General features: G+C 40.3%; 1 protein-coding gene across 1 annotated transcript in view; it reads left to right on the top strand.

Annotated features, from left to right (window-relative positions):
• Window positions 1-26384, top strand: part of col7a1l (collagen type VII alpha 1-like) — a 145862-nt gene that overhangs the window by 69527 nt on the left and 49951 nt on the right. The window contains exons 31-62 of the mRNA XM_063217728.1: window positions 151-195; window positions 449-517; window positions 2945-3040; window positions 3220-3246; window positions 3406-3459; window positions 3932-4003; window positions 4119-4178; window positions 4662-4697; window positions 5242-5286; window positions 8652-8696; window positions 10307-10342; window positions 10775-10810; window positions 10930-10962; window positions 12444-12515; window positions 13598-13657; window positions 15483-15518; window positions 15757-15837; window positions 16076-16111; window positions 19097-19141; window positions 19535-19606; window positions 20117-20152; window positions 20473-20502; window positions 20804-20848; window positions 21291-21344; window positions 21585-21623; window positions 21965-22024; window positions 22394-22426; window positions 23395-23460; window positions 24395-24439; window positions 24541-24576; window positions 24933-24959; window positions 26081-26158. Coding sequence (XP_063073798.1) covers window positions 151-195; window positions 449-517; window positions 2945-3040; window positions 3220-3246; window positions 3406-3459; window positions 3932-4003; window positions 4119-4178; window positions 4662-4697; window positions 5242-5286; window positions 8652-8696; window positions 10307-10342; window positions 10775-10810; window positions 10930-10962; window positions 12444-12515; window positions 13598-13657; window positions 15483-15518; window positions 15757-15837; window positions 16076-16111; window positions 19097-19141; window positions 19535-19606; window positions 20117-20152; window positions 20473-20502; window positions 20804-20848; window positions 21291-21344; window positions 21585-21623; window positions 21965-22024; window positions 22394-22426; window positions 23395-23460; window positions 24395-24439; window positions 24541-24576; window positions 24933-24959; window positions 26081-26158 — 1605 coding nt within the window. The remainder of the gene's footprint in view (window positions 1-150; window positions 196-448; window positions 518-2944; window positions 3041-3219; window positions 3247-3405; window positions 3460-3931; window positions 4004-4118; window positions 4179-4661; window positions 4698-5241; window positions 5287-8651; window positions 8697-10306; window positions 10343-10774; window positions 10811-10929; window positions 10963-12443; window positions 12516-13597; window positions 13658-15482; window positions 15519-15756; window positions 15838-16075; window positions 16112-19096; window positions 19142-19534; window positions 19607-20116; window positions 20153-20472; window positions 20503-20803; window positions 20849-21290; window positions 21345-21584; window positions 21624-21964; window positions 22025-22393; window positions 22427-23394; window positions 23461-24394; window positions 24440-24540; window positions 24577-24932; window positions 24960-26080; window positions 26159-26384) is intronic.

Below are 26384 nucleotides of genomic sequence, written 5' to 3'. Positions count from 1 at the left end.
TCATTCATTTACTCCATGTAATAATTGCTTAATATATTTGTGTCTTATTCATACTCTAGTTCATCCACCTCTTTATACTCACTCGTTCATTCACTTGCGTTGCTTAATTACCATTTTACAAGCCTTGTGTCTTTTTTTACCGCCCGACAGGGACCTCAAGGTATCCCTGGTCCGAAGGGCCAGAGAGGAGAAAGGGTGAGTTCAGGCTCATCTGATTATTGTTGTGTAATTCCTTTTTTCATGTGTTTGTGTGTTCAATACTGTTTTATTATGTGCTACTGTATTATGGTTCATTGCAACATTGACTGTGGGTCTTGTTTCACTTGACCCAAGTCGATGTCACTCATTTGTTTTGGGTTCATCATCTGACGCGCGTGTGTGTGTGTGTGTGAGTGCGTGCTGCGTGCGTGCGTGCGTGCGTGTGTGTGTGTGTGTCTGCTTTCCCTAGGGAGAGCCAGGGTATGTGGTGGGGAGCATGGAGTCAGTACCAGGTCGCAAGGGAGAACCCGGATCCTCTGCAAGTAGCTTATTCTTCCAACACACATAAAAAGATGAATGAATATGAAGAATAACACAGCACGGCACAACACAAAACAATCAGTAAAATAAAAGTATGTTTCAGTCACATAGTCAAGTGATAAACCTGACTACCGGTAAGTTAACTGACAGAAAGTGGTAAGTCTGCTGATACATATCCTGAAGGCATCATTTAGTGAATATCATGTGGGCTCCAGGCTCTTTTATTAGCTGATTTACGACTACCTCCAGGTTAACTTAGCCTGCTTTGCCCCTGAACTGCCTTCTTGGAATACCTCCAGGTCCATGCAATAGAGTCTATTGGAGGATGCTCCATAGACCGTGGAGGGTGTATGCCTGGTCTTACTGCATGATGTTAATTCATGGATTTTGTTTATGTAGTAGCACTTAGCATACAAATTGCTGCTCATAAGGTCACTGAGCTGTGAATCATCCAATGAACCATCTGCCTCGCTTTGGATCTCACATGTTTATTTTCTGCTGTTAACTAAGCGGCAGCATGCCAGGCCAATAAAGCCAGAATTGATTCGTTAATAAAAGTCACAATTGTCCTCAAATGTACCATGGGCGCTGGCTGCAAAATTGAGCATCTTCCATGACTTCCATGTGAAAAAAAGTTTAAAAATGAAGTATATATCTAGATCCTGGCTAAAAAAAAAACTTGTTTTAGAATCAACTGGATCAGGTCTGTGAGAAAGTTTATGCGTGAAATGGATATCCGCCACAAACAGATTTATATGTTCTTCGTTCTTCGGTAACACTTTATTTTAGGGATACATCTATTAGCACTAATACAATATTAATGCCTGTGTAAGTAACTTGCAAGGCATGTACTAAGCAAAATACAGTAAGACAGTTGTTAGACATTTATTCGCAAATGTCTTGTTCATGCACAATAAGGGATTTACTACCAATATAACCTTAGTAAGGACCTAGTAGACCTAGATTTCTATTTATGAGTAAGCAGTAAGGGCCAAAATACAATGTGTATAAGCTCCTGGTAAACTGTGTGAATAAACCCTGAACAGTGTGAAAACAGATGTGGAATAAGGGTCCCTATTCTAAAGTGATGCATTGCTCAGCCCAGATTGCTTAGGGCCCCCGCACTACCTAGGGCCCCCACTCTACCCAGCCCCCCCGGGAAGCAAAGTGTAAGAACTTTTCCAAATCTGCACCTGTCTAATGATAGATGTAGATCTCACTTATTTCTCTCAATGAATAATTGTGTAATAGGAAGGATTATATAGCAAGGATTGGACGTAAACTTATCAATGACGGTGAGGTGGTGAGATGTAATTTTTTCATACACCAACTAGTTTTAAATGTAAAAACCGTACAATAAATGCAGAATATAACAATGAGAAATAGTTTGGAAGCGAAACTAAGCTGTTCCTTTGTGATAAATAAGTTAATGTTTGAGAAACTTAGCTCCAAGAAGTGCAGTGCATGATGGGTACGCCCTTAGTCAGATATGCAATGCATGTTACGTACATGGCAAATTGTTTGGATAGCAACTAAAGTGCACGAGTGAGGGGAGGAGCTAAGGACTTAGGTAGGCTCAGAGCTGGGTAGGTTGTCTGTTGGCCTAGATTGCGTACCCATCATGCACTGCACTTCTTGAAGCTAATGTTCTCAAACATTAACTTAATTATCACAAAAAAAATAGTTTATTTTCGCTTCAAAACTAATATTCTAATGTTCTGCATTTATTTTGGGTTTTTTTTTTCAAATAAAACTCAGTGGTACATGAAAAAAAATACATCCCACCAACCCACCGCCATTGACAAGTGTACGTTCAATCCTTGCTATATATAGTTACCTTACCTATAGTATTGTGAAGAAGAGAACATTGACTGACTCAGCTGAAGTTACTAGAACTATTTAATATATCCTTACACTTTGCTGATATGGGGGGGCTAGGTAGTGCGTATCTGGGTGGTGTGGGGGCCCTAGGAAACGAGGTGGACTTTGGTAGTGTGGGGGCCCTAAGCCATCTGTGGTGAGCAATGCATCACTTTAGAATAGGGACCCTTATTCTGCATCTGTTTTCACACTGTTCAGGGTTTGTTCACACAGTGTGTCGGGAGCTTATACACATTGTATTCTGCCACTTACTACTTACTAATAAATAGAAATATAGGCTTACTGGTCCTTACTAACGTTATATTAGTAATAAATCCCTAATTGGGCATGAACAAGACATTTGTGAATACATGCTTAACAACTGTCTTATTTTGCTTAGTACATGCCTTACAAGTTACTTACACAGGTATTAATATTGTATGTATTAGTGCTAATAGATGTATCCCTAAAATAAAGTGTTACCTGTTCTTCTAATCAGTCTGTGCTCTGTAACTATTCAGTAATTGTAAACTGCATCCTGACTCTCTCCCTCCCTGACACACAGGGCCCCCAGGGACCCCCAGGTGTTTCGGGGGTGTCGGGGCCCCCAGGTCTGCCCGGCCATCCAGGTGCCCCTGGAGCTCCAGGAGTTTCTGTCAAAGTAAGCAAGAGCACACCTGCACTGCTCTTAACAAGATATTTTTTTTATCAATGTATTATAGGGAATTCAATTCATATCACATGTTTATGTATTCCTATGTTATTTGTTTAAGTGTATAACGGGGAATATGATGTGTAAAGCTTGTCTGGTTAATGTGAGTCTTCTTTGCGGATTTTTAGGGGGAAGAAGGATTGCCAGGCCCAAAGGTAAAGGTTGTGCTATTTTTTTTTTACTGGTTCAATTATATTTGTCTTCATAATGCCATAGCCTAGCAATGCCATATCCTAGCGATTTACATGCCATAAACCATAGGTAAAAGCATAATTAGCCATACAGTCTGATGTGTATGGTTGTGTCCTTATTAGGGTCTGCGAGGGAAGGCTGGACCTAAAGGAGACCAAGGGGAAACTGGAGCTGATGTAAGTAACATCTCAAGACATTATACTACTGTGCAGACGATTATATCAGTTAGCTAATTCTTGGGAGTAATAAGTTATATCTTTGGGACAATGATATCAGTTGTATCAGGCGAACAAATATCCTGAGACTTCTCAAATATCTCTTATGCATGCATAATTTGTACATAAATGCTTTCAAGGACATTTTTACCAGTATTCACAATATGTAACATGGACGGAATTCTCCTCTAAGTCCTTCAGACTTTTGCTGGGCAGGATAGTACTTGAACAATATACAGTAATGGCACATTTGCAAATGTAAGCTACTTCATTTATTGCACAACATTCACCCAGTAGATAATATATTTTCGAAAATTGTATTAGATGACATAATATGTAGATACATTACAAATGCAGTGGTTAATTGGTGGTTAATATGGAAATGCTATTACTGTTTAAAATTAAATTTCATTGCAAATTCTGGCCATTTAAGGGCAAACCTGGCCTGCCTGGTCACATTGGGGTCGACGGACGGCCTGGCTTTCCTGGACAGAAGGGTGAAAAGGTGCCCCATACACTTACATTACATTACATTACAGTACAGTAATTCTTAATGACTATGACATAAAATAGACCCATGAGTGTGATCATGTTAATGAATGGCTATGGTTTATCTGTAGGGAGATGAAGGCATTGGCATCCAGGGTGTGCAGGGACCGAAGGGCTCGCAGGGGGAAAGGGTAGGTCTACTCCCCTCACGGCTTACATACTGTACCTACGTACAGACATACACATGACTAAATACATGGTGCTACATTGATTCACAACATGCAAGGTGAAATAGTTCAAGTCTGTTTCACAATGACACAATGGTATTCTCCTATCGCAGCTTACATATAGGCACGTCTAACTAAATGATTTATTGTTTTCGTTTGGTTTACGTCTGGGTATTCATCTCGAGACAGGTGTACTCTGGAATGCGAGTATACTACAGCACATCGGTGTACTACGTTGATACAAAATAACACAAATTGATATATTTCAAGCCTTCTAACACTATTCGAATTTATTCAGATGTCCTTGTAAGTGTGAGGAGTTAGTCATGCTTGCATTATTGTTGAGGCTGTATGAAGGCCATTACTGTAGGACAAATTAAACACTTTGTATTCTGATCACGGCTGCTCTATAACCCTTGAACTAATGACCCGTGTCTGCTCTTCTAGGGAGAACTTGGTCCATCTGGTCCATTGGGTGCAAAGGTAAGTTGACTGTAAAAATGGCTGACACGTAGCCTACTGTAACTCATCATCTGCTCAGTGAATATTGAGATTGAATGTGAAATGGCCACTGGGTCCCTAGATAGTGTGCCCATAAGCTGGCATAAGCATAACAATCTTACTGCACTATCTGTGGGAATTTTGTAAAGAAAAAAAACAATCTACTGTTATGTTGTGTACAGTAATAAATGATTGAACAAGTAGGATGCAGGGTGTTTCTTTTAAGTGTAATTGCTAGCCAGTTAGCAACATGTGTATTTGCCGATGCGAAATTGCATTGCATATAACACAGTAGCTAAACATAGTTAGCAGCTATGGTTTCAAGAAATACAGGTGCATTTCTCAAAACCATGGTTGCTAACTATGTTAGCTACTTTGTTGTTTGCAATGCAATTTCCCAACTACCCAAGTTGCTAACTGGCTAGAAACTATGCTTTCGAGAAATGCACCCCAGATTTGGACTTTCAATGTGTTTATTGATTAAAGAGGTTTGTTCTAACCTTCCTGCCTGTCATACAATTTCCAGGGTGAGCAAGGAATTCAGGGGGTCCAGGGAGTCGTTGGCCCAAGGGTATGTTAAAACCTCTAGAAACACTATGTCTGTTTTTGATATCTGCTTTCACCCTTGCAGTGACACACATTACATGTTGTGTATGGTTTCTCTTTTCTGTTAAATTGGTGTGCAATTAATTAACTTCCAAGTGGCTTCCTAATTTACGTAATCATCTCCATGCCTTTTCCTAGCCTTCATGCTGCTCCAATTTGTGTATTTACATAACCCTCTGTGCTTCAGTTTGGGGGTTGAGGTCTAAGTGCTCCTTGGTTGATATGCTGTGTTACAAGGGGTGTAAATAATAATCGAAATGTATCGATGCCGGAGATTTAATCCAATCGCATCATATCGTGGGGCATTCTTAAGTTTAGAAAATAATCGAATCGCTGGCCCCTGCCCAATGCCATAACATAATAGAATTAGAAAAGTAATTGGAAAAAAGTCGAATCGTATTGTATCGTATCGTGGGGCATTCTTAAGTATCGAAAATAATCAAAATGCATCGAATAATAAGATATCGATATTGAATCGTATCAGAGGCTGTGATTCACACCGTTAGCTAATATGCTTTGTGACTGTTGAGCTAACTTTGCCTTACGTTTGCCTTCATCCTACCTCTGACTGGTTCCACAGTGTTAAGTTTGACTCACTTGAGTTAAGTTTGACTCCATTGTTTGATTCTGACCGTACACAGGGGAAGAGAGGCTTGAAAGGAGACCAGGGGGATAAGGTAAGACGATAATCCACACCCTGACACATACACAGACATACACCTCCGCACAGCTTTGTCTTTTACTTTTGTCTTTCCTTTTACAATTCAATGGGCCATGGTCCTACGTGAAGGTGTATGGAGAGCCGAGATACAATAGAAAGGAAATCCATGCAGTTCATTCGCTGCCAGAGCAACTGCAGCCGCCAAGGCTTGTGTGATGGCTCTGGAACATCCACTGTGGGCGTGGATAGAAAGGTATAATTAGAACATGGATCCATACCCTTCAGCTGCTGGGGGCATTTTTTTCCACGTCTTTCCCCCCTCTTCTTGACGTTTTTTTAAGTGTTTCTCTCCAGTTGCAGTTCAGGCTGTGGGCATCATTAGTGTGCTATGAGAGAGGAATGGATGGGAATCAGCTGGTACGTCAGAGAATGTGCCGGAATTGATTGGTTGACAAAGAGTTCAGGCCTCTTACCCTTGGGAGTGTGACGATAACTCGAAAACTGTCTTAGGAAAAAGTGTGAGCATGTGTGTGTGTGTGTGTGTGTGTGTGTGTGTGTGTGTGTGTGTGTGTGTGTGTGTGTGTGTGAGAGAGAGAGAGAGAGAGAGAGAGAGAGAGAGAGAGAGATATCAGAAGTCAGAGAGAGATTGTGAGACTGTGGGGGTTCTGACAGCGCGAGAAAGGGATGATAAATAAAGATTAAATGTCTCGTGAAGAAACCATGTTTTGTTTTTTTGTTTTTTTCCTGGTCACAGCCAAATAATCAGGCACTGGGCACCAGATTCACGTTTTTGTCTGAGTGGGAGTATTTCAGCAGTTTCCTTCAATTAGTCTTGCATAATAGCCTGCACTGGGTATTGTTAACGGAGTCAGCAGCCCGTTACGCGTTGGCTCTGCTTGCATCGCAGAAGGCCACATCTGCATGCAAAGTAAAACTACTCCACGGTGAGCTTGAACTGGAGTAGTCATCATTACGGTGAAGCCAGTGTTTGCCACAGAATTGTTGTTAGTCAAGGTTGTTAGTGGGTTAGCTGGTATCAGCTGGTATCAGACATGCCCACTATCATCATTGGAACACACGACTAAGTGGCGCAGTTTCCTTTCAAATATGGCATGAAAACCTGAAAAGTTAAAACAAATTTGGTGAAGCAACTTTATAAATTCACAATACAAGATCTTTTCAGGGGGACCTAGTCAAGGTGGTAGAGGGTTTGTTGTGAAGGTGGCCGCCTTAACAAATTACGTGCAAGGTGAAGCACTGGATGAAACTCAGCTTTTTCAGTTTGTTTGCACCACTGATAGTCTTGGAGAGGTGGAGAGCTACTGATCAGGCTTACTGGACTGTTCCTGGTGCTATTCATGTCCTGGGAGTGTGATGCCCAATTTACCTGTACATTGTAATAGCTGCCCTAGGCGAGTCAAGTGGGTTTTGTAGAATGCTGTACACTGTAATGAGGCAAAACTTTCACTAGAATCAATTGGTGTTGCATACAAACTGTTCAATACAGCACAGGCAAGATGGATACAGTATGATGTGTGTACAGTACTAGCAGGCATACAATAAAGTAGGGCTGTGCAATATATATAATTTATTTCATGATATCAATATTGTTGTGAAACAATACCAAATTTCATACTATCGAGTTGAGACAATACTTTGTCATTTGTCTATACTGCCAAAAGGTAGGTTACGCTAAGCGCAATACTGTACATTCCCCTCCACTTGAGCCATTACGAGCACAGAGCAGACTTGCTAACCAACACTCGTGCAGAACACCACTGTGTGTTTCTCTATGGCCCTCCACTCACACTGCTGCAGGGAGGGAAGATTGTGAATTGTTTTGCACAATTGTTTGTCTTTAAAGGGACACTGTGCAGGAAATGGTCAAAAAAGGTACTGCAACTATGCTGCTCATTGAAAACGACAGTCTAAGGTCAAATTTTATCTTTTCATGAAAGTTTACGAAGTAATACATGAATATTTTATAGTATGACCCAAGTACAGTCATTTTTACAGCTAAAATAGCTATTTCTGGAAATTCAAAATGGCGGACCATGGGAAAGATCCCCCTTTTCATGTATGAAAAGTGTATTTTTTCCAGTCGTAATGAATACTTAGAAGTTGATGGTGGTGATAAGTATTCACGAAAAAGGTAACATTATTGAATGGGTAGCATGGATTCTGGAAATAAACAGATAAAAATCTCACACAGTGTCCCTTTAAAAGAAATATTGTTAAAAAAAATCATGATATCCATATCGATTGAAATAATCTTGATGCTGATTTTTCTCATAATCTAGCAGCCTTAAAATGAAGGCTTTATTTGCAAAACGGTGTATCTCCATTTTACAGAATGTTGGGAAATTGACATTTTTGTATTGGGCATTCCATTGGAATGCATTACAAAATGCATTTTATATAGCTTAAAAAAGTATGTTCTCAAAATATTTAAAAATTATATAAATAATATGTAAAAATTCACATATGGGTGATATGACCTCTGAACAGTCATTTCCTTTAATAACATGCAAAAGTCAAAAAATGGAGATACACCGTTTTGCAAATAAACCCTTAAAATAAAGGTCATACTGCACATGTTTCATGGCCAGTATCATGTTGTTATACGCACCAATGCTCTGTAAAAAAGTGTTTTTTTTTATCTTTTCCAGGGAGACAGAGGGGAAACGGGGCCTGCTGGTCCTCAAGGAATTCAGGTACGTGGCTACGAAAGGTCTGACACAGGTATCATACACACACCTTGTACACTTAGGATTGAGAGGTAAACTGTCTGATGTCTCTAATCTCATGTCTCTCTCTCTCTCTCTCTCTCTCTCTCTCTCTCTCTCTCTCTCTCTCTCTCGCTCTCTCGCTCTCTCGCTCTCTTTCTCCTATGCTTTTTTTTTACAAACTTCCCCCATTTGAACTCACACCTGCACACCTTGGCAAAATGTATGCAACACATTTTATGATTATGAAATATGATTATTTTGTGTGTAAATATGTGTGTTATGTCTTGTGGGCAATGTCTTTATTTATGTGTGTATGCTACACCTTAATCTCCCCCTGGGATCAATAAACGATACTCTACTCTACTCTACTACTCAAACATATACATATAGTATGCAGTTCCATAGACCACACACGTTTATACCTACCGTACAGACACTCAGCCACAGCTCTTCAACTTTTTACTCTTTTCCTTTTGCAGATGTGTGATGATTAGACGTGTGAGTTATTAATATGGACAGTGGGTGGGTGAGTTTTACCCAGGGGAAATTAAGGCCTTTGATTAGTGCAGAGGAGGAGCGCACCACACCTCACCTCACCGCTCCACTCTGTCCGTTCATCCACCTCCACCTCTGCTAGGCCAGTCATAGACCGAGCAGCCAGGGATGGATTTTAGCCCGGGGTTGAGGCCGATACGATACCTACCTGAGACTGTCTCCATCGGCGTTAATTAAAAAGACATGCCCTCCTTTTTCTTTTTCTTTTTTAATCCCCTCTCCAAGACAGAAATAGGAAGAAGAAAACAAAACAGCAGAATAAATCTCAAGCTAGATGGGGTTGTAGTTGGAGCGTATTGGAAGAAGTGTCACTTGCTCTGTCCACTTGTGTTTAACGGTTACAGGAAAGGATACAGTTCTTCAGACACACTCGGCTTGTTAAAATATCTGTATATAGTGTAGGGCAAGTTGGTGAAAATTGATCAAAATATTCTTTGCCACACTGACTGATATAGATTTCAGTCACAATTAGAACTGGACGATTGAAGTTCAAATAAGAAGTGTTTTTAATTGACTGATGGGCAGTCTCAATTTAACCAACTCTTTGATCTGATTGGGCTAAATGCTTTGATGAGGAGTGTGTGTGTGTGTGTGAGCGAAGCTCCTGGTCGATTAGCAGCACCATTAGCCCTGTTACTGACCACTAATGATCAGAGAGGAGGGGGAAATGTTGGTAGGGTGCTAACAAGCTGTATGAGATTGAATGGGCTGATGGTATGTAAGTGAAGTTAACGAAGAGTTAAAATGAGAATGACGTGGTATTGAACAGGATACATATGTATGCGAGTAGCGTAATTATCTCTGAAATGAGAATAGCATTGCATGAGATGAGCATAACAAAAAATGTACTCTGAGAGCTTAATGGACTCAAATTTTTAAAAGAAATTATTGCTCAAGAAATATTATTGTACATCAACTCTCATTAGTCTTCATCATCTTAAATTAGTCATATTTGCCACAGTCTTTTTTTAAAGTGTTTATGTGTATATTGTGTGTTCAATCCCAGCAACCATTTGAAATTATGCCTTTTATTTAAACAGGGTTTCCAAGGATTTGATGGACCTAAAGGTGATTTGGTAAGGTCAAGTCATTTTTGGCTTGCAGTAACAGATTGGGATTGTTGGTGATACACCACATCTCTATCTTATCATGCCATTGTTTAGCATTGCACAATGACAAGCATCGTTCATTCATTCATTCATTCATTCATTCATTCATTCATTCATTCATTCATTCATTCATTCATTCATTCATTCATTCATTCGTTCATTCGTTCATACTGTACAGTGCATTGTTTGTCATTTATTGTTCATCATTGCACAATGACAATAAGCTTCATTCATTCATTCATTCATTCATTCATTCATTCATTCATTCATTCATTCATTCATTCATTCATTCATTCATTAGTTCGTTCGTTCATTCATTTGTTCATTCATTTGTTCATTAATTCATTCTTGGATTAATTTATTCATTTTAATCATCATATTCATTCATTCATTATAAAGGGACTACAGGGACCTCCTGGTGATCCAGCCAAAGGGGTAAGAAAAAATATATATGTAAGGGTTATAGTTGAGTATTATTGAACATTGAATACAGTATGATATGATTGACGTCTTGATTTATTTTCTGACTGTTTTAATACCATTTTCCAAAACAGATTCTTGGGCCTACGGGGAAAAAAGGTGCTCGGGTAAGTGGACCTTACAGGCTGCCATAATACAACACTATGCACAGGGTGGAATTTCCCAGAAAGAAAGAAAAACAGATGTGATTCAGATTTTAAGCAATATCAATGGAGTTACGGTACATTGAATCAATAATAAAATAATTAATTGGAAATCCCAATCCAACCTTAAAAATCGCGCTCAGACTAGGTATGCCACAATTAGTACATAGTAAAATCGATGGCTTTTAGCTGAGTGTAATTCATTGTTTATGGCGCTATCACACAGGTACAACACCATATGCCGTCTCTGTGAGCAGTGGCAAAATAACAGCATGTGTTTACACTCCTGTGGGCAAGATGGGGTTTATTCTTGAGTCTATTTTTTTTATTTGGTTTTTCTTCAAATAATAACAACAATACACATGTGAGAGGTAAACACAAAACCCTCCCACATTCTTGAGTCCTATTAATTGATGAATTGGGACTCTACGCATCATCCATCACTCAGCTTGCAGGTGCATTACAGTGGGACAGACATCACTAGAAAGGAGAGGCTTGAGCACACTGCAGCTTAGTTTTCAAGACTTTACTCTGTGCACACACCCGACCAGGGGCAGAGATATAGTAGGGGCAAGCAGGGCATTTGCCCCTGGGCCTAGGGCCCTCTTGTATTGGTGGTGGGGGCCCTATTGTGACCTTGGCAGGCTGTATGGAATGCCATATCAGTGTCTTGCCCTGGGGCCCTGATTGCACTTGTTCCGCCACTGCACCCGACCAACGTTTCGGTGTTGCTACACCTTCTTCAAAGTCCTATTAATTGATGTTTGTTATGAGAGCTGTTCAGAAAATGTTAAATACTAATATTGCAAAAGTTTACAGCAAATTAGCTGGAATGTTCACTAGATTTGTGAATTTTGAGAAAACATGAAATGTGATATAGCCTTGGCTTACGGGCTGGAATCACAACCTTTTCCCAACCCTACACCATAACGCATGGAGAAAAGTGCCATTGAGCAAGGCACCTACTGTGACCCTATATTAGGGATGCAAATTATCGATTAATTCATTAATCATTAGTTGATAGCCTTATCGATCGACTTACGATTAATTGATAAGCGGCGTTTTCCCCCCGAAATCTCAATGTTTCTCGAAAAAAACCTACTTAATCTAAAAAAATGATTAAAAAATTGAGATAAAATACCACATTTAAATGAATTCTATTTCAATTCTTTAATCCAAAGGTGATTTAAATATTCCCAATATTCACACCCCTCTTCACTCACACTTTTCTCATGCCCATTTCACTTGGGTCTCTAGTCAGTTGAATTGGCGATTAATTGTGATTAATGTTTTTTTAATCGATTAATGCATTGATCGATTAAAGTCGATTAGTCGATTAATCATTTGCATCCCTACCCTATATAATGCTCTACAGACTGCGACCAATACCCTGTACTGAAAAAAAAATCTACTTGTAACATATTGTTCTGTTTTGAAAATGACAGGGGGACACGGGACCAGTGGGGCCTGTTGGACCTCAAGGCATAAAGGGAGAGCAAGGGGACAAGGGAGTGAAGGTGAGTGTTGCTCATCAATTGACAGTGGTGTAGTCTACGTAGAACACAGGTATACGGAGTATACCCACTTCAAAATTGTAGGGATTTCAGTGTACCCACTTAAAATTGATTGATTCATTATTTAGAATAGCACAAATATATACAGTATACTCTTTTCAAAAAATGCTCAATTGTTTTTTGTCGTCCTGTTAAACTGTATGCCATGTTAGATGTTGGTCTGTTAGTTGTCTGAATAGTTGTCATCTTGTCCATGTCCATATGGAATTATTTGCAAAGCAGTTATCAAAACAGCAGGGGTAAACGAAAGAGATGTAGGCAATACATTGTAGGTCATGATGTGTGTTCCAATACTCGTACTGTAGTTTCCGCCCTTTCCGCCCTTTCTGCCCTTACCGCCCTGTGTTTGGGTACGCAGGGTGATCCATTTCTAATTGCGGCGGTAAAGGGTACTGTAAATTACCCGGATAACGCCCCCAAAACGGCCATTTTTCGAAGTGTGGAGTAACTGTACACTTTTCGCACTCAACGGCCGCCATGTTTGTTACGTAGTTGAGTGTCAGATCTGTCAAACGGCTGAATCTCCGTGATGATAGCATAGTTTTGATTCCAAAGACAATCGCCATGTGTATTAGAGACAGGGGTAACTTTAAAAAGTGTCAGCATAACGAACAGGGCCTTCCGTGATGAATTGCAAATTGGCGGTTGGTAAACTCTGATGACACGCGACCAACCGTCATTTCCGTTAAGTGTATCAGACAGAACGGGAATCGGAATGTACTCGCCTCGTGAATCGCGGAGGGTGGAAAGGGTACTTCACTGCACTTAAACAAGGTACACAGTACAGAGGGCGAGTAATGGAACACACCATTGGTCTTCCGTAGCCTCTTACTGCAGATGGGGGTCACCGGTCGGACCTATTCACTATTTGCTGAAAATACTCGACTAAATCATAACAACATTGCTATGACAGTACCGAGAGCCTTAACTAACAGGTTAAGAAATAGCCATTAGAATTTTGGTGACAGTAAGTTTTAACAGGTTCTGCGCTAAGGGATAAACTTTGTTTGCTGTGGTATCTGCAGGGTGGTCCTGGCTTTGGCATTCCTGGGCAGCCAGGCCCCAAGGGAGACACTGGAGAGAGGGTGAGTTGTGTGACTCTGTATCTAGGGGGTAAATAATAATAATCTATATGTATCGATGCATCGATCGAATCGTATTGTGGGGCATCCTTAAGTATCGAAAATAATCAAATTGCTGGCCCCTGCCCAATGCCCTAGCTCCATTACATAATAGAAGTGGAAAAGTAATTGGAAAAAATTTAATCGATCGTATCGTGGGGCACTGTGTGAGATTTTTAGTTGTTTATTTCCAGAATTCATGCTGCCCATTCACTAATGTCACCTTTTTCATGAATACTTACCACCAGCATCAAATTCTAAGTTTTCATTATGACTGGAAAAATTGCACTTTTCATACATGAAAAGGGGGATCTTCTCCATGGTCCGCCATTTTGAATTTCGAAAAATAGCCTTTTCTAGCTGCAAAAATGACTGTACTTGGACCATACTATAAAATATTTGTTTCATACCTAGTAAACTTTCATGTAAAGATCAAATTTGGCAATAGGCAACCCAGTTTCAATAAGTAGCATAGTTGCAGTACCTTTTTTTGACCATTTCCTGCACAGTGCACCTTTAAGTATCCAAAAATAATCAAATCACTGCCTTAAAAGTGCACTGTGCAGGAAATGGTCAAAAAAGGTACTGCAACTATGCTACTTATTGAAACTGGGTTGCCTATTGCCAAATTTGATCTTTTCATGATCGTTAACTGAATAATAAACTAATATTTTCTAGTATGGTCCAAGTACAGTCATTTTTGTAGCTAAAAATAGCTATTTCAAGAAATTCAAAATGGCGGACCATGGAGAAGATCCCCCTTTTCATGTATGAAAAATGCAAATTTTCCAGTCATAATGAATACTTAGAATTTGATGGTGGTGGTTAGTATTCATGAAAAAGGTAACATTAGTGAATGGGTAGCATGAATTCTGGAAATAAACAGCAAAAAATCTTACACAGTGTACCTTTAAGATATCGATATCGAATCATATCGTCATGGAGGCTGTGATTTAAGCCCTCTGTAAGCTTGCTGCGAGCAGCAAATTATGCGCATCACCGCAAGCAACCGACTGCACATGCTTGCTTTAAAAGTAGTAGACCAACACGCAAAATACTGGCGGTGTCATCCAGTGGGCAGAGAGAACAGACTGTACAGACTGTAAACAAAACAAAAAAAGGACAATACTGCTACTACTTCAACATTTGCACACTCCTTTGACAAAGTGCAATGGGGAAATCGCAAATTGAATGTTTGTAACTCAATGAGACGCTCTTGAAAAGTTGCCGCGATGGTCGTTTTCTTCAGAAGCAGGAACTGTGCAGTCTTTCTTACGATCGCCCTGAGCAACTTTGAAGATATCGCTCCTAACGCACCTAGTTGCAGTATCTAACGGGCGTAAAATTGACATGAACCACTCGTGCACGAATTGTGCCCGCGCACGTGTATCCTACAGCAAGCATACCGCGGGCCTTACACTCCTATGATCATACTTTGGTCAAGCTTTGTTTTTTCCACTGAGACCTTTGACTCCAGTGTATCGGTATCAGTGTGGAGGATCGTACCTGGGTCAAGTATAGAGCAGAGCTGTACATGATTTAAAGTCTGTGTACTTAGACCTTCTGTGGGTAGGTAGAGAGGTGATGTAATGTTTTTGGTCAGTTATGCACTAGATATGCCAGTCAGTACCAGTGATGAAATGTTTTTGGCTGCATTGTCTTCTTCAGTCGGATTCAACGTGTTTTTGAGAAAGTCATGTTAGGCAACAGAAAAGAAGATTGTTGCCTCAAGTTGCCGCAAGATTCAATCTGTTTAAATCATCTATCTGCCCCTTTGTTTATTTATCAGGGAAATGTTGGACTCTCTGGGAAGCCTGGAGCCAAAGTAAGTTGGAGATCGTTTACTGATTATGTCTATTTATGAGGAAAAACTTAATCACAAACTTCAGAAACTAAAATCTTTTTATATTGGATTTCATTTTGCATGTATGGTTAGTGCTAGCTTCAACGGAAGAACCGAAATTGGTGACTTTGTACGTGGATTCTTCATAACACTCGACAACCTTTTATGGTACCCATGCTAGTGATACTCGAACTTCAGAATGCCTCATTTCGTTCTTCAGGGCAATGACGGCTCCAAGGGGGAGAAAGGAACCGTTGGTTTCCCTGGCAACCCCGGCGCCCCTGGACTAAGAGGTAAAGATGTAAGTAAGATCCGACAGGGGCTGCTACTACGGTAATACTCACTTAGCCAAGTCTGTTTGGGTTTGGAATGGGACACTTAGTGGTGTGTGTGTGTGTGTGTGTGTGTGTGTGTGTGTGTGTGTTTGTGTGTATGTGTGTGCGTGAATGCGTACATGCATGTGTACGTGTGTGTGTCCGCAAAGTTGACGTACATCATCATGTACCTACATAATGTTTTGCTTGTTTTTTTTACTATAGGGTGACGCAGGATTCAAAGGGGATGTTGGACTTAAGGTAAGTTAGAAAACAGATCTCACATACGTACAAACTACAGTGCCCTCCATAATTATTGGCACCCCTGGTTGAGATGTGTTAAAAGCCTTAAAATAAATTCAGTGTTTATTGCAGAAGAATACTGTCACACTGAAAATTTTAGGAAAATGTAGCCTTCAACTCAAATGAATTGTAGGAAAATAAAAAAAATCCCTGACTAAAAAATAATTATTTTTCATTAAATCACCTGTTCCACAATTATTGGCACCCTTAACAATTCCCAGGAAATAAATATAATTGAAGCATTTCTGTCATTTCTACAGTAGTTTACAAAGTTTACCAGAGTATGTAGGAACATTTAATTAGTAATTCATCACTTCCTGTTTCCCTGGGGTATAACTATGACGTGACACCGAGGCCATTTCTCTTATCCACTCTTAAACATGGGAAAGACAAAGGAACACAGCATACAAGTGAGGCAGATGTGCGTCGACCTTCACAGGTCAGGCAGAGGCTACAAGAAGATTGCCACTCAACTGCAGCTGCCCATATCTACTGTGAGAGGAATAATTAAGAAGTTCAAAACAACTGGAACAGTGGTAAACAAGCCTGGACGAGGACCCAAGTTTATTTTGCCACCACGCACAGTGAGGAGGATGGTAAGAGAAATCAAAATATCTCCAAAGCTCACTGTTACAGAATTACAACAAATGGTAGCATCCTGGGGTCACAAAGTCTCCAAATCAACCATCAGGCGCTGTCTACACGCCAACAAGCTGTTTGGGAGGCATGCACGGAGAAAACCTTTCCTCACTCACAGTCATAAACGCAAACGTCTGGAGTTCGCCCAGCGGTATTGGGGCTTCAACTGGGACCGTGTGCTTTGGTCAGATGAGACCAAGATTGAGCTTTTTGGCAACAAACACTCTAAGTGGGTCTGGCGTGCCACGAAAGATGCGCATGCTGAAAAGCACCTCATACCCACTGTGAAGTATGGGGGTGGGTCAGTGATGCTGTGGGGCTGTTTCGCTTCCAAAGGCCCTGGGAACCTTGTTAGGGTGCATGGCATCATGAATGCTTTGAAATACCAGGACATTTTAAATCAAAATCTGTTGCCCTCTGCCAAAAAGCTGAAGATGGGTCGTCGCTGGGTCTTTCAGCAAGACAATGACCCTAAACATATGGCCAAATCTACACAGAAATGGTTAACCAGACACAAAATCAAGCTCCTCCCATGGCCATCTCAGTCCCCAGACCTCAACCCCATTGAGAACCTGTGGGGTGAGCTGAAGAGGAGAGTACAGAGGAGAGGACCCAGGTCTCTGGATGATTTAGAGAGATTCTGCAAAGAGGAATGGCTGAAGATCCCTCTTTCTGTCTTTTCCCATCTTGTGAAACATTATAGGAGAAGATTAGGTGCTGTTTTGTTGGCAAAAGGGGGTTGTACAAAATATTAACAACAGGGGTGCTAATAATTGTGACACACATTATTTGATGTCAAATAATTATTTCTTTATGTGGGATTTTTCCCCCCCTGAATAAATGCACTTGTATTGAAGGTTGGATTTTTCTCTTTTTTTCCATTAAGGTCCCATATTATTTAGAGAAAAATAATAATAATTGGAAGCTAAAAAACACATCTCAACCAGGGGTGCCAATAATAATGGAGGGCACTGTATGTATAACTATGCACTCACATTTAGACAAGGTAACCCTATAGCTTAATTTTGGTACATCTGATATAGTCATTCAGGGAGATAAGGATCCAACGCCTGTCAAACTTCAGAAAAAAACTGAGAACAAGACGATGTGCAGTGTAATACACTTGAGGTGAAAGGTCACGAAAATGATCAGAACCATGGCAATTAAAAACATGCTATCAGAAAGACATTTCAAGTGTAATTATCAGAGCAGATTAGTCTTCCTTATCCGCTTAATTGATCTTCATAATCTCTGTCCAAGCCTCCTACCTGTTTCCCTCACCCACTCACCATCCATAAGCACAGACCTGTATCTCCCGTCTCTTTTCTTACATGATCATTACAACCAATGGATGAAGCATCTTAAGGTCTCAATGGATGTAAACAATCTTTGTACTAATAATTCTTAAGTTACTTTCCAAAAAGTTTCATGAAAAAAACATCAAGTCTATTACCATGAATATTTTTTGTTCTTTAAATATGATTTTAAGGTAACATTAGGGGAAATTGGGCCTCAATTGGGCCTCCGTCATAACCTTTTCACAGCAGATGTACTAATACTGTCTTAACATGAAAAAGTGCAGGTGTACTAAATTTCAGGTGACATTGGACATAGTACGGTACCACATGAATCGGCATGAAAACCAGTCTTTCTACATGAGGCCTCTGGAATTGGTTTATTGTTGCCTAATATTCAAACAACAAAACAGTGTTTTCACTAACATTAAAGCTGCCATCTGAAACTTTTCTTGTTGACATATACATACGTGAAGCTTGGGATTTTGGAAGTTGTACAGTACATGAATTACCAGAGCACTTGAAGTTGAAAACGACTAAATCTGCAGTTGATAAATGCACGTGATTCCCAATAAATAAAATATATCATTAAAATAAACTGTAAAATAATTTAAATAAATTATTTCAATAAAATAAAAAAAAATAAAGAAGTATTCAACTTCCTGTCCTGTCCTGTCAGCAAAGTCGTGTGATTGGGCAGCTACCGACACGCCCAAATTTGTTTGGTTAGGCTAACCAAGGGAGAGCTGAAAGTTTGTAGAAAAGAAAACTACAGGCTTTGGGACGAGAGCTAGAAAAATTTGTCTTTTTTGCGCAATGGGCTATTTTATGAACTGCTTTTGGAATCCCATGACATTTCAAGGTAACATGACGGAAGCAAGTTGCAGACTTCCACTTTGTGACTGAGAAGACCAATAAAATAAAATAAAAAATTGAAATACTTAAAAAGTTGATGTGTGCCATTTCAATGATCTTGTCATGTCTGATGGGTGTGTTGTTCTTCCCACAGGGTGACCCAGGGGCACCAGGGGGGCCGGGAGACAGGGGCGTGAGGGTAAGGACATGCACCCTCACACCTCATTTAGGAAACACTTCACACATTGTCTTATCTGTGCAGATAGCAACAGGTCTGAGGAGGGCTTTACAAAATACCATAGGTGAGGCATCTTCATGTCCAGTTGCTTACAACTTGTCTCTTTTGGTTCTTAGTGTAAATACACTACGTTGATGGTCCTACTTCAACTCCAACTTTTTTTTCTAACAAATTGATGAATTTGCACCAGATCTTTTGTGCCAACACTATAGTAGGTGTGTGAACTGATCAAATGTTGGAGGCCAATGTTTTCAAGTTGGATGCGGACACATCAGAATAGATCCTTAAGCATCCATTTCCGCCCATTTTATTTCATTTGTCTGTGTGTTGTCATTGTCCCGGTTGTGAATGTAGGGCCCACTAGGCCTGCCAGGACGACCAGGTGATTCAGGGGAGAAGGGCGAGCAAGGAAAGATCGGCTTGCCGGTGAGTAAAAGCTTACTTCATCCACAAAACAGAAGCCCTCTGCACTGTGAGGTCAATACTGTGTGGATTGGCAGAGTAGAAGCTCACTGCACCAAAAGGAAAGAAGTGGAGGTGCAGTTGCAGTTGCAGAAGGCTCTGTGCTGTTGTACATCTTGTATCTGTGTTTAATGACTGCCTTTTTCATTTGTTTACTGTTTTTACATCAGCTTTAAATAAGAAAAAATAGGAATGTAAGAATGCTTGTTTATTTGTTTGTTGTAGTAGTAGAAGTAGTAGTAGTAGTAGTAGTAGTAGTAGTAGTAGTAGTAATAGTACTGTAGTAGTAGTACTGTAGTAGTAGTAGTAGTAGTAGTAGTAGTAGTAGTAGTAGTAGTAGTAGTAGTAGTAGTAGTAGTAGTAGTAGTAGTAGTAGTAGCAGCATTATTATTGATTCATTCATTTTCCCCCTCCCATGCTGCTAATAAGAGGTTGTAGGTGATTTTGTACCAATTAAATATAAATGCATTTCAGGGCCCAGAGGGACCCAAGGGAGACCGTGGAGAGCCGGTATGCTTCACTTCGCTCCTTACACTGCACTCACAATAAACCCTCTGCATTCACAATACCCTGTAATTAATAATAACAATGACAGATATATTTTTAAACACGCCGGTGAGAACTTAAATCCGTGACATGATGAAAATCAATATACATAAGGTAGAATCTGCGAGATGAACAATTCCAGATAAATTATTCAAGGTCTATTAAAGTTGTATTGTTTTACCATAACACACTGAGAGAGTTGAAAATATAGTGTGCTATATCTGGTGGTTAATGTTTGATTTCATTCCTGTTTGTGATTCATCTGCTGTATCATGCCCACACAGGGGAAACCAGGACCACCTGGATCTGCCCATGTAAGTCAAACAGATTCTGTTCAAATGTTGGTATTCTCGGCCCTGCCGTGGCCATCCGGTAGGGCACTTGCCTGCCATGCTGCTGACCCGGGTTGGATTCCCGGCCCGGGACTTTTGCAGACCCCTCCCCATCTCTCTCCCCATTCCCTTCCAGTCTTCCTCTGGTACTGTACTGTCCATAATAAAGTCTTAAAGACCAAAAAAATATCTTTAAAAAAATGTTGGTATCCTCTCTCTTGTCAAATGCTAAAAAACTAGGACTAAAAGGACTAAAAGTAAAAGTGTCTGTTTTGGTCCACAGGTGACTTCATCGGGTGGTGACAATGTCCTGGCCAGAGTGATAAAGGTGACTTTGGCAAATAACAATTGTGATTTTAATTACTGAATTACAGTGATGATTTGTGTCTGAGAATGTTGTGATAATCTCAGTCATCTTTATTTCCTTTCTGATAGACTATTCAATTCTTTTATTAAGGGATAGCCCCTTGAGATGTTCCATCTCTTTTTCGAGGGGGTCCCTATAAACATCAAAAACATACATTACACACAGTCACACATCCACATCAAAGCTCTTCATCACTACAGGCTAAGCAGTCCAACATCTCTACCCCAAATAGATTTATAGGAAAAAATCAGCAAGTAAAACACAAAAAATTACATTTGTATAACACTAAAAAGAAATGATAAATGATATTTGATGATATGAACTATGTGACTGTCTGTCTGATGCTCTGTCTGTCTGTTCATTTCTCTGTCTGTCTGTCTGTCTGTCTGTCTGTGGTTGCCAGGGAGACGCAGGAGATCCAGGCCCACCTGGCGCGAGGGGTGATCCTGGCCCAATGGTACAACTTTTACACTGCTATACTGTACATTTCTAGGCTTGTTGCACCGCTCTATATTGCTAGGCTTGTTCTAAACCATTACATTGTACCCCTCATTCTAGACTTTTCACTGCTGTTCCATTCCCCACTTTCTGCTAAACCCATGAACTATCTTTTTTTTTTTAAATGTCTTTTCATTTCTTTTTTTCACTTTCACTTTTCTATTTCATCATCTTGTCTTGCTCACCTCCACCTCCACAGGGTCCAGAAGGGAAACCAGGCCCCCCTGGCAAAACATCGGTACGTCTGCTTGTAATACCATGTCCATTTATGAGGGGGCGATTGATTTAATTTTTCTACGTTTTGTATTGAAGCAAAAAAAAAGATTTTTACACACCTTGATGTCTGATGATTCATGTTTTTTTTTCATTGCTAAGATAACTAAATTAAGTTTTTGGGTGTGTGAAACGGCATCATTAGTGAACATTTTCAAGAGAAAAGTTTTTAGTTGTTGAAGATAGCTTTGGCCGAAACGGTATCTGTCTGACTGTCCTGCTACCCAATAAATCAAAATAAGATCTATATGTGGAAGTGCTTTTCTCTACAAATGATTCATGTTTGCTTGGCTGTGCTCCTCACAGGGTGGGGTCGGTTCTGGGAGAGATGGAGCAGACGGCATAGATGGTGCACCTGGATCCAAGGTGCGTTTCTGATCAATCGACGTGCATGCACCTGCACACACACCATGCACACGCACAAGCATGCACGCGCACACACAGATACATTTGCATACCCACCCCCATGTGTCAATACACACACATACAAACACACGCACACACTCAAAAATGAGGAGAAAATGCACAGTGAAAAACGAAACAAAAATATTGTAACTGCTGTATGTTGGCAAAGTTTGTTAGCATGTTGTGTTTTTTTTATGTTCTCTCATATTTTCTTGCTAGAGGGGCTTCACATGAATATGTGAATATGTGAATAAGTGCGCTAACTTGAGCTAGTTTGATGCTGATAAATATTCCACCGCCAACTTCGCTGTTTTGATGTGCCCTCCTCAGGGTGAACCAGGGAAGAAAGGAGAACCTGGACTGGTGAGCTCCACACCCACTACCTGTTTTTGCATTCCATTATGGGGATGAGTCACGGGCGTACACACACACACACACACACGCACACACGCACACACGCCACTCCTTATGTGTCATAACCAAGTGAATGAGTACAGCAACCTTGAATTCGAAATACCGTGTGAGTGACCCTAGTTCATTTCAAGCGTCCTTGAGTACCATGAAAAGTGCCATGCAAAACAAATGTGTTATTCTTCTTCTTCATATTATTATTTTTTTTCTTCTGCGCTCTAAAGAAAAAGGTGTGTCTGTATGCGTATCTACGTAAGTCTCTTGTCAGTGTCTCGCTCGTTATCGTTCATCGTTAGCACAATGACAGCTAATCACGGTCTTAATCACTCCCTCTAATTACTCATATCCAGAGGGGCTGGGCTTTCATGTTGTGTTCTCAACATTTTTCCTATTTCCTTTTCCAACTTTTTTCATATCTGTTTTTATAAAACACCTGATTTGAGAGGTTTGGGGTTTTTTTTTATTCAGGAAGGAGTACTTTCACTGACTTTACGTACTTTTTGAAATAATGATCTGTAGACTCTCACTGACAGGATGTGTATGCAAATGAGTGTGTGATTTCGGAAGATTGATGACTCTTAAATCTCTGTATATGGTGTGTGTGTGTGTGTGTGTGTGTGTGTGTGTGTGTGTGTGTGTGTGTGTGTGTGTGTGTGTGTGTGTGTGTGTGTGTGTGTGTGTGTGTGTGTGTGTGTGTGTGTGTGTGTGTGTGTGTGTGTGTGTGTGTGTGCGTGCGTGTGTGCACGTGCACTTGCGTGTACACTGTACGTGTACGTGTACTTGTGTGTCTCTGTCTGTCTGTCTGTCTGTTTGTGTCTGTCTGTGTCTCTCCTTCTGTATCTGTATGTGTGTGTCCCTCTGTGTCGGTCCCTCTGTGTTTTTGTGTTCGTGCGTGGTGATCTCTATTGCATCCGCGGCAGAGAGGAGATAAAGGTGACAGTGGTCGAGTGGGCATTGCTGGGATGCCTGGTCTCCCTGGGTCTCCTGTGAGTCTACATCTACCTTCATATTTTTGCATCATCAGAAAAACAATGTGACTAAAATATCAGAAGAAAATATGAAATATTAAACACCATGCCAGGCCTGCCTGCCTTTGTTGGTGTTGGAAAACATATACTTCTACACTGAGAATATTTTAGAAGAAAAAGCTTGTCATTATTACGGGGATGTTGTCATCTTTGAAAGTATTAATAAGCCAGATGAAGGTCTCCAATAATGGAAAACCAGATTTTGCTCTGAGCAAAAAGAGCCATACCTTACATCAGAATCCTATCTCCAACAGCCTAATAACATCACACTTCAAAGATCGGTTCTGGTATTTTTTTTTTTATCACATCTTTTCTTATTCTTCAAAAAGTAGTGAGCTAAACAAAGTATTGAAAAAAGTGATCAGATTTTGAAACGTCTTCATTTATTTTAAAGGTTTATTTCCAGAATGTATGCTACCCATTCACTAATGTTACCTTTGTCATGAATACTTACCACCAGCATCAAATTCTAAGTATTCATTATGACTGGGAAAATTGCACTTTTCATACATGAAAAGGGGTCTCTTCTCCAAGGTCGGCCATTTTGAATTTACAGAAATAGCCATTTTTAGCTGCGAAAATGACTATACTTAGGCCATACAAGAAAATATTAGTTAATTGCTCAGTAAACTTTCATGAAAAGATCCAATTTGGCAATAGGCAGCCCAGTTTCAATGTGCAGCGTAGTTGCAGTACCTTTTTTGACCATTTCCTGCACAGTGTACCTTGAAGGTCCGTCATTATCTCTAGATTTCTTTTGTTTAATCTATAAGCTCACTGAACACTGGAGGACCGAGTCTGCCAGCCAATTAATCAACATTTATCTTCCTGTCTTGGTTTGGTTTATGCTCATTTTTCTTTTCTTTCTCTTTTCTATTTTATTGCTGTACAGGGCCGACCAGGCATAGATGGAAAGCGAGGCCTCTCAGGGAAAGATGTGAGTTCTCCACAGCAAGTTCCAAACACTAGATTTGGTAAATGTGTGTATGTATATGGCCCAAAGTGACATACATACTGTTTGTGTGTCTTTACCTTTAGGGTGACAAGGGACTGAGAGGGGATACTGGAGAGAAGGTATGTACTGTAATAGAAGAACAATATTTTTCTGGTCTGGAGCAATAATCTTAAGAAACAATCTCACATCTTCAGCGTGGGTGTGTGTATGTTAACTGATGTAAGGCATTTTGATATACTTAGATTTTTGCTGTTTACTGCAGTGTGAGATTATGTATATTAGGTCTTTGTGTGTATGTCTTGTATCTACAGTAGGTCTTGTATCTCTGCAAACCAGCAGACACCTTAATTTCCCTCTGGATTACTAAAACTACTCTACTCTACTCTACTCTACTAACAGACTGTACCATTTTGGTCTTACTACGCAGTAAAAAATTGTATATCTCTCTTTTTTTGGACTTTATCTGTGTCTACAGGGTCAAAAGGGTGATGCTGGTGATGAAGTGAGATTACACACTATGGACTTTATTTTCATCATTATGCAACCAATGTGTTTTAAATTCACGCTTGCCCTATAGTGTGTGCATGTGTGTGTGCATGTGTGTGTGCTTGTGTGTGTGCGCGTGTGTGTGTGTGTGTGTGTGTGTGTGTGTGCGCATATGCTTGTGTGTATGTATGTGTGCGTATGCTTTCACAGATTTTGCGTAGCTGTCAAAATAATGATCTGTAGACTCTCACAGACAGGATGTATTTGCAAATGAGTGTGTGATTTCGGAAGACTGATGATTCTTAAAGGAGAAGTCCACTTTTCTGAACATTAAGGCCATTTTCTGAATGGTCTGCAATTTTTTAGAGTCCCCCTCGCCGTTTATTTCATGCTTGCTGCAGTCTCTGTTATTTGGCTGATTTGGATTTGATCTCAACCAGCTTTAGAATGGCCGTCGATGGGCACCTGCAACTCTGTTCTTAAAATCACCTTTAACATTTGTTTTCAAGAATATGCAACCCACCAAGTGTTCAGCATTATTCACTGGTGTTCCTTAACAATTTTTGTTGCGAAATATGGCATCTGTCGTGTCTTATGTGTGTTTTATGTAGCAATTTGTGAATTAAGTTTCACTTTCACTTTCACTTTCTTTCACAAAATGGCAAATAAAACATGACAGAAGCCATATTTCGCCTTGAAACTTGATAGAGACTGCTAGTGAACACCCCTAACCACTTTGTGAGCTGTAGACTTTCGAAAACAAATGTTTAAGGTGCTTTTAAGAACAGAGTTGCAGGTGCTCATAGACGGCCATTCTAAAGCTGGTTGATATCAAGTCCTAATCAGCCAAATAACAGAGACTGCAGCAAACATGAAATAAACGGTGAAGGGGACTCTAAAACATTGCAGACCACTCAGAAAATGGCCTTAATGTTCAAAAAAGTGAACTTCTCCTTTAAATCTCCGTATGATGTGTGTGTGTGTGTGTGTGTGTGTGTGTGTGTGTGTGTCTGTCTGTCTGTCTGTCTGTCTGTCTGTCTGTCTGTCTGTCTGTGTCTCTGTGTGTGTGTGTGTGCGTGTGTGCGTGTGTGTGTGTTCATGTGTGCGTGCTTGCGTGTGTGTGTGTGTCCTCCTCAGGGTGCAGTGGGAACTAAAGGGGACCCCGGCCCTCCTGGTCCTCCAGGTCCACCTGTCATCATCAAAGTCTCAGACGAGGTGAGGAAGATTGGTACACTGTTATTACATTACACTTAGATTTAGGAGTGTAGATTAGGGCTGGGCGGTATACCGTTAAAAAAACGTGATAAGCATCTTCCTCAAGGACACGTTGGTCCATTCGATTATCCAATTTCCCGTCCTTAACATGTGCTTGTGGCCTCGTGTGCTTGTGGAGAAAACAATAAAGTTCCCCCACTGTCAGTCAAGGCACAGCAACTTTTCT

This window comes from Engraulis encrasicolus, chromosome 15 (genome assembly GCF_034702125.1).
Source record: "Engraulis encrasicolus isolate BLACKSEA-1 chromosome 15, IST_EnEncr_1.0, whole genome shotgun sequence".
Classification (NCBI taxonomy): Eukaryota; Metazoa; Chordata; class Actinopteri; order Clupeiformes; family Engraulidae; genus Engraulis; species Engraulis encrasicolus.
This window is presented reverse-complemented; position numbering and strand designations above follow the sequence as displayed.